General features: G+C 45.5%; 1 protein-coding gene across 2 annotated transcripts in view; it reads right to left on the bottom strand.

The window, feature by feature from the left end:
* Positions 1-484: 484 nt before the first annotated feature.
* The window catches only part of LOC124615688 (UDP-glycosyltransferase UGT5-like), a 162,296-nt gene continuing 150,395 nt past the window's right edge, over positions 485-12,385 (bottom strand). For both annotated transcript variants that reach the window (XM_047143721.1, XM_047143720.1), the window contains one exon: positions 485-962. In XM_047143721.1, coding sequence (XP_046999677.1) covers positions 674-962 — 289 coding nt within the window. In that variant the 3' untranslated portion in view covers positions 485-673. The remainder of the gene's footprint in view (positions 963-12,385) is intronic.

The raw sequence follows: 12,385 nt of genomic DNA on the forward strand, positions 1-12,385 counted from the left end.
TTATGACAATGAAGTGAAGTGACGGTTCACTATCTAACAAGAACAGTACAGTACTATATCCACCCTTATACAAGTGGTTGCTTATTATTTCGTTACATACAGAAGTGGAAATACGCAACCTGAGGAATGATGTCTAGTTAGTTGTCTGTTAAGGCAATACCCTGTGGCTTCGAAGCTATCATAGATACAGCCACCAGAACACTCTAAGGTATGCGTATTCTCGAAGTCGTTTTCTATTTATACGATATATAAAATATAGTGAGGCAGTCTTTCTCAGAGGAAGGAATGGAATTGGGATTTAAGGTTCCATCGATGACAGGTCAGCAGCTGATGAGCAGAACCTCTGACTGGACTAAGATTAGGGGAGGGGGGGGGAATACAGAGAGGAAATTGGTCATGTGCTCTGATAATGAAACATTTCGATGTCTGCTGCGTTATTCGATTTGGGGAAAAGTCATTCTGGAATACTCTTAAGAAAACAATGTCTACATTATGTACACATTTATGTTTGATTTACTTATTCCATTAGGTATGTATCTATTCTGCGCTATACTACCGTGAAGTCTGTATAATACATGTGATAGGATGACCTAGTGACTAAGTGCACCACCAAATGTGAAGCTCTAAGTTGCGACAGGAAGGTGGAGAGTCGGAGTAGCGCGCTGCTTGTGAGTCAGCTGGCCTTCTGCTTGGGTGCGCCCGTGGAGGCCCTCGGCAGGAGGGAGGCAGCCTTCGTCAGGAGCAGGCAGAGCAGGCCGAGCGCGGCGGCCGCCGCCCCCACCACGAGGGCGGCGACGTCCAGCAGCAGGTGCTGGTGCCAGGACAGGTCCAGCGCGGCGGACCGCAGGTGCGGCGCCCCCCGGTGCCTCAGCACGTACTCCAGCCAGTAGATTGCCTCCTCCAGAGGCGGCCGCGGCCGGTCCCGGAAGAGCACCGCCAGCTGCCAAGCACGCTCCCTGTACCTGCAGCACAGTATTTGCGTCGGTACTAGCATTAGTAACACTAGTTGGGAGCTCCGACGTTAGGCGCGTAATGGGGCCCCTTTGGAACGTGGCTGCCGAGAAGGGGAACGAAGCCAGTGCGCACTCCGTGTGCATTCCGAGGGGAGTCATTGCGGATGTGGAAAGGGGGGGTTCCAGATGCGACGAGGAATACAGGGTACAGCCAACTGCAGGTGGTGGCTCATGACGTGTGTCGCTTAGGATCGGAGCAGATTCTCTCTGGTTTCGGGCGGATAGTGGAAATGGTAAAGACCATCTTGCTTGAGAGATTAAAGCGGAGCTCACCGTCTGCAGCATCGTCGATAGAACAGACTGTGTCCTTGACCTGCCCCATCGCGTGGTGGGTTTCCAGGTTCCGCTTAATAGCTCAGGAGTCCACTACACATAGGAAGCGGCTACACGGGTAGCGGGGGCTGTCTGGAAGGGACTGGGCGTTTTTTTTAGGTTAGAGGGTGTCAGGAAACCACAGAAAGGGCGTCCACCTAAAAGGGGGCAGGTAAAACACAGTAAGGTAGTCGTAGAAACGATCGGTATTGTAGTTGTAAATTGTCGTAGCTGTGTTGGGAAAGAACCAGAGCTCGAAGCCCTAATAGAAAGCACTGAAACTCAAATAGTTATGAGTACAGAAGGCTGGGTGAAGCCGGAAATAAGTTGAGCCGAAATTTTTTCGAACGATCTAACAGAAAGGATAGATTAAATACAATTAGTGGTGGAGAATTTATTGCTGTCAGAAGTAGTTTACCTTGTAGTGAAATTGAAGTAGATAGTTCCTGCGAAATAGTGGTATGGGTAGAGGTTATACCTGACAATCGGACTAAACTATTAATTTGATCGTTTTACCGAACTCCCGACTCAGAAGATACAGTTGCTGAACAGTTCAAAGAAAACTTGAGTGTCATTTTAAATAGGTACCCCACTCATAGTCGATGGTGACTTCAATGTACCGTGGATATTCTGGAAAAATTATACGTTTAAACCGGGCTGCAAGCATAAAACGACATCCGAGAGTGTACTGAATGGTTTCTCAGAAAGTTAGTTGAACCATTACTTCATGAGCCCACTCGAAGCGTAAGTGGTTGTGGAAGCATACTTGACCTCTTACAACAAAGAATCCTGCACAAATAGGGAGTATCATGAAGGATACCGGGATTAGCGGGCATAAGGAAGTTGCTGGTAGGCTGAATACCGTAACACCCACAAACATAAAAAAGAAAAGTAAAGTAGTTCTATTTAAAAAAGCTGATATAAATGTTTTTAAAACCTTTTAGGAGACAGTGTCCACTCCTTTCGATCTGATGATGTAAGTGTAGAAAAGTTGTGGAATGATTTCAAAGAGGTAGTATCGACGGCAACTGAGAGATATATACCACATAAATTAATAAGTGATGGTACTGATCCCCCATGGTACAGAACACGGGTCAGATGACTGTTGCACAAGCAACGGAAAAAATATGCCCAATTTAAAAGAACGCAAAATCCCCAAGATAGGCAAAGTTTTGCAGAAGTTCGAAATATAGCGCGTGCTTCAATGCGACATGTTTTTAATAATTTCCACAGCGGAATTCTGTCTCGGAATCTGGCAGAAAACCCAAAGAGATTCTGGTCATACATAAAGCACACCAGTGCCAAGAAACAATCAGTACGTTCGCTGCACGATAACAACGGTGAAGTCACTGATGACAGTGCCACTAAAGTAGAATTATTAAACACGGTTTTCCGAAAATCCTTCACCTAAGAAGGCGACGTAAATATTCCTGAATTCCAATGAAGAGGAACGTCACGTTGTGACGCCTAGGTCTGGAACTGGGCTCAAAGCTGCCCACAACGTTCCTCCGTAATGGTGGAAAACCGTGACGCCCTTCGACGTCACCCTAGGGTTCGGCGACGATTCAGACAGCGACGGCAGGTGAGGCGGGTCGACGGCACCGCACCGCCACCAGAGTCCGTCAGAATTCTGCCCAACGCCACCGCCGGGGAGCCACACGACGAGAAGGTCGTCACAGCCCCTCTTACCCACGTTTAGCCCCTTCCTTTGACGTCTCTGCAATGGGGGCCAGAACCGCGACGTCGAGCGTTGAAGTCGTGCGTTTTTAGTATGGACTGCCGATGAAAACATTTCAGACAAACCGCCGCTTAGGGGGTGGCGTAAAGGGCGACAATGAAGCCACTCCTTTCCTTGGAGCGTCGATGCCCTCACACTTCGCTGTCAGAAACGACTGTTAGCAGAGCGACGAACAGCAGGAAGATGTTCTGGACAAGCTTTGACACTGCTGACACTCTCGGATCGTTGTACCCTACTGTAAGCTCGTTGTGGAGTTGCATGGCCGTTGAGCGTAATCGCACCACTTTGGAGTACAGAGCGACAGCAAATTTGCTCTCGTGTACAGGTTGCAACCACTACTGACCGTTCAGAACCAATCGTCGAAATTTGAAAGCGATCTGAAGCAGCACGGGTTATTTATGCTTTTTCTACCTCACTGGTTTCGTCATGCTGTGACATGAGCATGTGGGAGAGCGACATTATCACGTGCGTGCATAAAAAGGAAAAGGTTCCTTCTAATTCGCAATATTGATGAACCATTATCTCAGAACCTTTGACAGACAGAGATCTGGAATTTTTGGAAAGTATAGTTTCACTCCTTTTCTGGTTGCTGAACCAGAATCATAATATGCCGACAAATATTTTAAAAATTTTGTTCAATTATTTTTTAAATTCATTTTTCCTTCTGCAAATGTTTTGGTGGTTCAGCAGCAGCAGCAGCAGTAGCAGTATACTAAGAGGTAACATAGTATAAAATCAGATATACGTATGTGTAATAGTTCCTGAGTTAATGGGTCAAATATATTAAAAAAAACTCATTTTCCGGAAATGAAGTTTTCATTCGATGTCAACTAGAAACAGCCAGGTCCATAATCAGCATTATTTGGATCCTGCTCTTGATGATCCTGCAAACCTAAAAGCTTCTTTTTGTTCCTGCTTCTTCCTTCATTAGTCATTTCTTCTACTGCACGCTAGGCTTTCGTAATCCTAAGTCGATCCATTCACTGCAACGCTTGCAGTGTGTTGGCTCCTGCAGTAGTACCAAGTTGCTCTAGTAACCTAATTCTTCTCTAATTACCATAATTAAACGTTAACACAGCGTCGCTAACACTCATAGAGTTTTCATTCCTACAAAGACGATTTGGTACGCGGATCCAAATGACAATAATGAAAAAGACTCATTTGGATTTTGCGTTCGACTATGGAGACATTTGGAAAGAACGTCGGGATGAGCTAGCTCTCTATACTCGTATATTGGTTTAATAGCTTCCATCAGTGCAGATTGTATGCTGTCTTTGTGGCTAGACTGCCCCTCTCTACGCGCTGCCTGAGCTTTGCGGTACTTGCACCTCGAATCAGCACCAGGTGGGCAAAGACCATGTATAGGTGTATCATCAGTGAATAATTTGTGGACGTATGTAGCCCACACTGCTCTTTTCATCCCTTGCAGATCGTGTGTATTCTTTCTCATTGCCATTCCATAATATTGCTGGAGTTATCAATGTATTCCTTTGCCATTTAGAGTCTTTCCATCTGATTACTTCTCTTTTCCTTTTGTCTGCTTCAATTGTGGAAGGCATGTTCCCATCCGTTTTTGAACACGGTCCACCAAATCAACGTCAATGTTTTCTCCACTAGCAGCAACGTCAGCACAGCAGCAGATGTCTTATTGCCATTCCTCTTCGAAGAACTAGGGGGCTTCTTCTTATCGTGTGTCTGTGCTTCAGATGTATGTTCATTTCCGTGGCAACGTGGCTTCTTGAAACAACCCTATCCAAAACGGGTATGAGAACATGTAAGCCGGCCGCGGTGGTCTCGCGGTTCTAGGCGCGCAGTCCGGAACCGTGCGACTGCTACGGTCGCAGGTTCGAATCCTGCCTCGGGCAGGGATGTGTGTGATGTCCTTAGGTTGGTTAGGTTTAAGTAGTTCTAAGTTCTAGGGGACTGATGACCACAGCAGTTGAGTCCCATAGTGCTCAGAGGCATTTGAACCATTTGAGAACATGTAATAACACACCAAAGCACTATAGTTACAATTCAAAACCTAAAAAAAACTAGAACCACAAAGTAACTCCACAAAATGCACGTGCAATACCTCCATTTCTGTTTACACACTGCAACCAACCGCTTAACGCGAACATGAACGTGAATACAACGAATAAAGAGCTGAAAACCACAGCGTTCTAGACTTAATAACTCCGCAGATAGATACCTAAGGAAGTCAATGCAGAATGAGAGGAATTTTTTTTACACTTGCGCTATTAACTTTGCAATAATAACAACTATACTTCCGACTGGAATTAATCGACAAATGACACATCAAATTATTCAGGAGAGATCAAATATTATTAATAGACAATAATCGGAAAATGTCACTTTTTGATCAATTTCACCACATGTTCCCTCCTCCGTTTAACTTCCGCATATACTCGTAAACAGCAGAGTACTACTGGTTCCCATCTCTCGTCCAACCTTCACAACTACCGCGTCTCTGCTGAAGTGTTACAACAGCTGTTCATTTCTGTTTCATTCCTTCCTCTTCCTACCAGCTATAGCACTTGCTTTCATGTCCCCTCGATAAACCAGTGGCCTGCTACCTAACCCTCCAAGTACGAGTAACTGTGCGTCCAGCACTCACACCCAGATGAGGACGGGGAAGCACAGTGCAGGGACGCTTCGCGGGCGCCCCTCGAGTGCGCACACTTGTACCAGGCCTTGCGCCGTCAGGGAGAAGAGAAGGAGAAGTTGGTTTGCATTTTTGTGACAACGAACACGCTGCAGTCGTTTCTTCAGTTTCCTGAGGGCAGCGCAGTACGCTTCACAGTTGATCGCTGCGCCGTGAGGGAGGTCACCAGGCAGAATAACTAACCTCTCCAGAGTCCCAGGAGACCGTCGCAGTGGTTCCACCTCCTGTCAGGCGCCGAGGAACCCACTGGTCACACATCTTCGTGCACCCAAACTGTTTCGGAACTACCGACAGAGACGTTCAGTTGAGCAGCCAGGTGTCTGACTGTGATCCGTCCGTCACCTCGAATGGTGGCGTCTTCACGCTCCAACACTGTACGAGTCACAGCCGTGTACGGCCGGCCGCCACGCGTGAGGTCGGATAGATTTGCGCGATCTTATTGCAATAGTGACAGACTACTCGCCCGACGACTCACATGCGTTTGTTCACTGCCAGTTCTCCGTAGACAGTCTGCATGCGCCTATGAATATCTGGGTGCTCTGACATTTTGTCAAAAGAAAATAACTCGACGACAGCTGTCTGCCTGGAATGCACAGACGATATTTTGTACGCTATTTGGTGTGCCGTGACCGATCCGAACTTCGTGTAACTATATGGGCTGAAGCGGCAACATTCCACCATGTCCCACAACAAATTCCACATCTTTTCAACCGAAACTGGCCGAGAAAAATACGTGTTGTGTTACTTACTGGACGCCGCTCATACACCAGAATCCTGCGACCTGTATTATTTCACTTCCCACCCATTCATCTACATCTGTTTCGAGCAGTCGCTTATTTACCAGCAGGAAACATATTCACCAACAACATTTTATACATTGCAGGACGTCAGTTTTAACCTGTATTTTAAAGTAGTCTTATAGGTTGTAAAAATTCTTAAACGCTGAAGTGCACTGCAGTGGACTCATTTCTATGTTGAGAAATGCAATTGCCTGTATTTTCAAATATTTACACAAAACAACAACTGTAGACAAAGAAACAAGAAAGGTACACAATACTATTACTGGTCATGGCTTTATTTCTTACTACCACTTGAAAAGACGCCGTTAGCCCTTTTTTGCAAGCCTTTTTCACATAAGTATTTTTATAAGCTCGTCTACCATTGTGGTTTCTGACAGGAACTATGTCCACTTTAATTAACGTAACATGTCAAATGCCATTTGAAAAGTTTCCTTACAGCCTCACTAGTCTGTTATCCACCTACACCGAGAGTCATGAATCTATCCTTCCCATCCGAATATAAAAACACCTTCAATGGGACTTGTTCTTTCTTAAAACCCATTGCAGCTACCGTCCAAGATATTCCGTCCATGATAAACCCCCGATCATAAATCACCTCCTGCTCTAGCAACTGAATGAACTCCACTCCCCACCCTTTTACTAGAAATCTTTTAACCGTATGTAGCCTTTTGTTCTCCTATTTACGCACTTCCAATCAATAAGGACGAACTACTGCTTCCTTTCTAGCTTACAGCAACATTCTCTATACCAACTCTTCCACTGGTCAGCAGGAATGTCCTTAGGATATATTCTACCTAAACTACTATATACTTTTCGCATGGTTGCTACGCTTAAGCCACCAAGCAAAAATGTTCAAATGTGTGTGAAATCTTATGGGACTTAACTGCTAAGGTCATCAGTCCCTAAGCTTACACACTACTTAACCTAAATTATCCTAAGGACAATTACACACACCCATGCCCGAGGGAGGACTCGAACCTCCGCCGGGACCAGCCGCACAGTCCATGACTTCAGCGCCCTAGACGCTCGGCTAATCCCGCGCGGCGAAGCCACCAAGCCAAGTCGACTCGCTGCAGTAAGACAAATTGCTTTAATGGTCCTTCATCCAACTCTTCAATGTTCACAAATATCCCACAGCTACTCTGCTTTAACAATTTCACATTATAGTGTATATCTGGTGACAATGAAGCGCACGAAATATCGGACAACAGCCAACGGATAAATTAGTCACCACTACAGTATCTGTAACTAATTTTGGACTGCACTCTGACAGGAAAGCAACATCGCTAACAATCCAACAGAAGCATACGATAGGTCAAAAATGCTAACAGGCCGGAACTAGAGATTAAATCCTCTGCCCAAGATAAATGTCGACGAAAGCTATGTCCAACGTAGCCTTAAATTTTCTCACTTCGCTTGAATTGCGATTCCTTCCAAATTCTGCCCCTTTTGCAAGTCTGACAATTATGCTCTGTGTCTCGCCTTCCGGATCCGCCTGCCATCTCTCGTATATTGGTTGTTGATTAAATTCCCTTTCCGCTTTAGTTTTCCAGCTTATATTTATAAATAGTAAATATATTATAAACTTGATAGTAGATTCTTGGCTGACTCAGAAAGGCTACCGGCCCCTCTCAGTATACAGGGTGTTTCAGAAGTGATGCTCAGTATTCTGGTATATGACATAAATGATCATTCGAAACAAAAAAATTCAAGCAAACAAGGTCTCTAAGAGGCATACCTTAAGAACTATGAGCAATTCTTGATGTTCGACACTGTGAAACAAATCTCTTCTACTGCAAGCTCTTTGCTTTTCATATTTTGGGTAGTACTGACAAAACAAGAAAAAATTCCAGTAAATATGTGCCCTAAAATGCATGCCTTAGAAATTATGAACACTTGTTCATTAGAAGAGCTGTTTCAAAGTAGCGAAGATGAACAAGTGCTGACAGCTGTTAAGGTATGCGTTTTTTTCTTGTTTTGGTCCATGCTACCATTTCCCAAAATATGGAAGACAAAGAGCTTGCAGCAGAAGAGATTTGTTTCACGGTATCGAAGATCAAGAGCTGCTCATAGGTCTTAACGTATGCGTTTTAGAGCCCGTGTTGACTTGACTTTTTTTGTTTCGAATTATCATTGCTGTCATATCCCAGAATAGTGATCATCACTTCTGAAATACCCTATTATGGCTTTCTCTTCACCTTTCCACTGTCTACATTTTATATCGAGGCAACTGATTCCTGATACAGAAATTCGAGAGATCTATCGTTCCACCCATCTACAGTCGCTTAGTATCCTGTCCATTCCCTAAATGCAGAACCAGCTATACAAAGTCACCTACTGGTTTCTTAAATGAAACCCCCACGTACCACTCATATAACTTTCCCAACCGAGTAACATCGAGCTCGTAATATCGATATTATTTTCCTTGCCTCACAACCATCCATTTACTCAATTCGTTCAACTAAGAGAAAACTTATCAATCACCAGCACCACTCAGCCCATCCGTCTGAACAGGATCAGAACCAGCGTCCACATCAATATATTTTTTAATTCCCCCACCCCTCCCCACACACACACACACATACACACACACACACACACACACACACACACACACACACACGCACACACACACAACACACACACACACACACACACACACACACACACACACACACACACATACACACAGACGCACACGCACAAACACAAAAAAGTCAATTGAAAGGTGACAGTGTAGATCCTCTGCTGATGAAGAACAATTTATTTTTCCACTTTATTTGTTTGTATCTGTTGATGTTTGTTTCACACACTATCGATTTCAAAGTTAAATGGTTTCAGCTTCAGGCTACTGGACAAGACATATGAATTAATCAAGACCCACGAACTTGTACTATCTCCTATAAACCCGTAGCGTACACGTCTGACATGCAGGTACCAACTTTATTGGGAAACAGCCAGAACATTACGATCAGCGACATACTGTCGATACAGACCCGTGGAGACGATAGCAGCGTCACGAGGAGAGGAATGACTGCCAGCCAGCCGGACGTAGTATCAGTGCACGTGCTGTCCGTGTGTAGAATAGGGAAGGTGCGCGATCTATCTGAGTCTGACCGAGGGGAGGTTGTGGTGGCCCGGAGGCTCAGCACGAGCATTTCGGAAACTGCACGACTTGTCGGGTGTTGGAGGACGTTGGCGCAGTGGCAGAGCGTCGCATGGCCTGACGAATCCCGATACCTTCTGTACCGTACCGATGGGAGTGCGCGGATCCGTCGTCTTGCAGGGGAACAGCTCCTCGACATATGTACTGGGGACGGAGACTAACTGGCGGCGACTGCATTACGCTCTGGGAAAGTCACGTGGGCAACCACAGGTGAAGTGGAGGCACCGATGCGGCCAAGGAGTATCGGACACTGGTTGCAGATCACATACGCCCCTTCATGACGGTCATGTTTCCCGACGGCAGTGGCATTGTTCAACAAGATAATGAACAATGTCACAAGGCCTGGAGTGTGACGGAGTGGTTCGAGGAACACAGTGGCTAGTTGATGTGCTGGCCCCCCAGCTCACCAGGTATGAACCCGATCGAACACATCTGGGATACGATCGTATGAGGTACGAGAGCTCATCGTCCTGCTCCCCGGAATTTGGGGCAATCAGGTGACTGATGTGTGCAGACGTGGTGCCAGCTCCCTCCAGCGACCTACCAAGCGAGGCCCCGAAGCCTCCAGGCCACTACGCGTCGCTGCTCTTGTCCGTGCCAAAGGTTGACATGTCAGCCATTATACAGGTGGTCACAGTGTTGTGGCTCATCAGTGCATGAAGCTACACTGCTCGCCCTTCAGCTTGCAGTGTCAGGAACGACAGTAAATGACGATGATATGTTACTGTGTGCCATGTTAGACATTCGTCTTTCTTACTCGAGGCATAAAACAATCTTCTCACAAAAAGACAACATTCGTGTGCGATTTACAAATGAGAAACTTATACAGTATAAAGAACGTAGATGATCTTACTGCTAACTAAGTTGTGGGGCTGCGATGAGATGCTGATAATTCGCGTATCCAAGCTTGTAGTACACAACACGTCGGCATAACGTTTATTATAATACGCCGCGTTTTTAATAGCCCCAGGAGTCTATAAATTGTTTTGATAATCCTTAGACAAGTGGACCGATGCAAGGGTAAAATACCAGAACAGACCAAGAGAACAGCGTTTACTGACAGTGAATAGATGACAGTAGAAAACGTACAGAAAAATATAAGTGGGTATAATTGAAGATTCTAACGTAAAGAGGAGTTTAGAGGAAGCGTACATCTAGCAGTGCATCACTTCTGCAGCTATTTTAAATTTCTAGTGAGAAATAGCCTCTGCAAGGTCAGTGGCAGGTTCTTGCAAGTTCGCGTCTCGGGAATTAGTTCTTATAGTTAGAGAGTGGAAAGTAGGCGCAAACTGCCTGCCCCTGCCCAAGTGCCAGCTCAGCAGCGCTGTAACAGTCAGGGGGCTTCTCCGACTACCTGCTCAAAATAGTTTTTCGGAGAAAGCATTTAGAACAATTTCGGACGATGTTTTATGCCTACCACTGGCTTTAAACTAGCTTTCTTTGAACGTTTCGAGAAGGGGAGGGGGAGGAGGCGGTCGGTAAACGGAACCAATTATTAATTTATTCTAGTTGTCGAATGAAACCTCTACCCATACTAACTCAAAGAAATTATTTATTTCTATTTCAGTACGGGATGAACTATTTCTACGAGCAGCAAACACACCACCACCAACTGAATTTACTGTATTCTTACTGCACACCGTAAGGTCCTTTGTAAAAAGTTGGGCTCAGTTCATCTCCGTTTTTAGACAGCTTCCAGTGCCTACAACGATTTGAGTTTTAGTGCTTTCTATTAGTGCTTGGACCTCTGCTGCCTCTTAGACTGAAGCCCTTTTTCTACTTTCCCACTACACTCTGACGTCGAAAACCACTAACTCCATGCCACACAGCCCCCAGTACCCGTGAAGCCACCTGATACGTGTAATATGCCCCAGACCTATTAATCAGCTAAGTTAAAATGGAGGCAAAACATGGGTAAACTGATCAAACTCAGTTCAGCATGCTATCCCCTTACAGCCATCTCATACGCTGTCGATCTAACAAGGTGTGTCAGAAATGCAATGAAATTGATTTTGTATCTACAACATTTTAATTTTTTTTCAAGCAACAGTATTGTCCCCTTCAAAGTAGTTCCCTTCGCCAGTTATACACTGGACGAGTCGTTGCTCCCAGTCTCGGTAGCAGCACTGAAAGGCTTCAACTGATAGGGCCTTTCACATGCCGACCACATTCTTTTGAATGTTCTCCAGAGACCCAAAATGACGGCCTTCTTAGACATTCTGAAGCGTCTGGAAAAGAAAAAAGTGAGAAGGACTCAGATCAGGTGAAAAGTGGGCTGTGGGACAACAGGAATGCCTTTTGAGGTCAAAACTTCGTTGACAGAAGTGGCCCTGTGACATGAGGCGTTGTCACGGTGTAGCATCCGCTCGTCTGCCATGTCCTGTCTCGCGCGATTCATCTTTTCCCTGACCCTTTCGCCGCGCGGGGTAGCCGTACTGTTTAGTGCGCCTTGCCATGGTTCGCATGGCTCCCCCCGTCGGGGGTTCGAGTAATGTGTAATAATGTGTAAGCCTAGGGACCGATGCCCTCAGCAGTTTGGTCCCACAGAATTTATCACAAATTTCCAAATTTTCCTGATCCCGGAGTTACAAATTCTTTCCGCACGATAGCCCTGCTGTAAGGTTTTGATATTCGATTTGCTTATTCGAGCGTTTTTCGATCGAGGAGATATCACAGCATGCCACTTCTCAC

Source organism: Schistocerca americana, chromosome 5 (assembly GCF_021461395.2).
Source record: "Schistocerca americana isolate TAMUIC-IGC-003095 chromosome 5, iqSchAmer2.1, whole genome shotgun sequence".
Taxonomy (NCBI): Eukaryota; Metazoa; Arthropoda; class Insecta; order Orthoptera; family Acrididae; genus Schistocerca; species Schistocerca americana.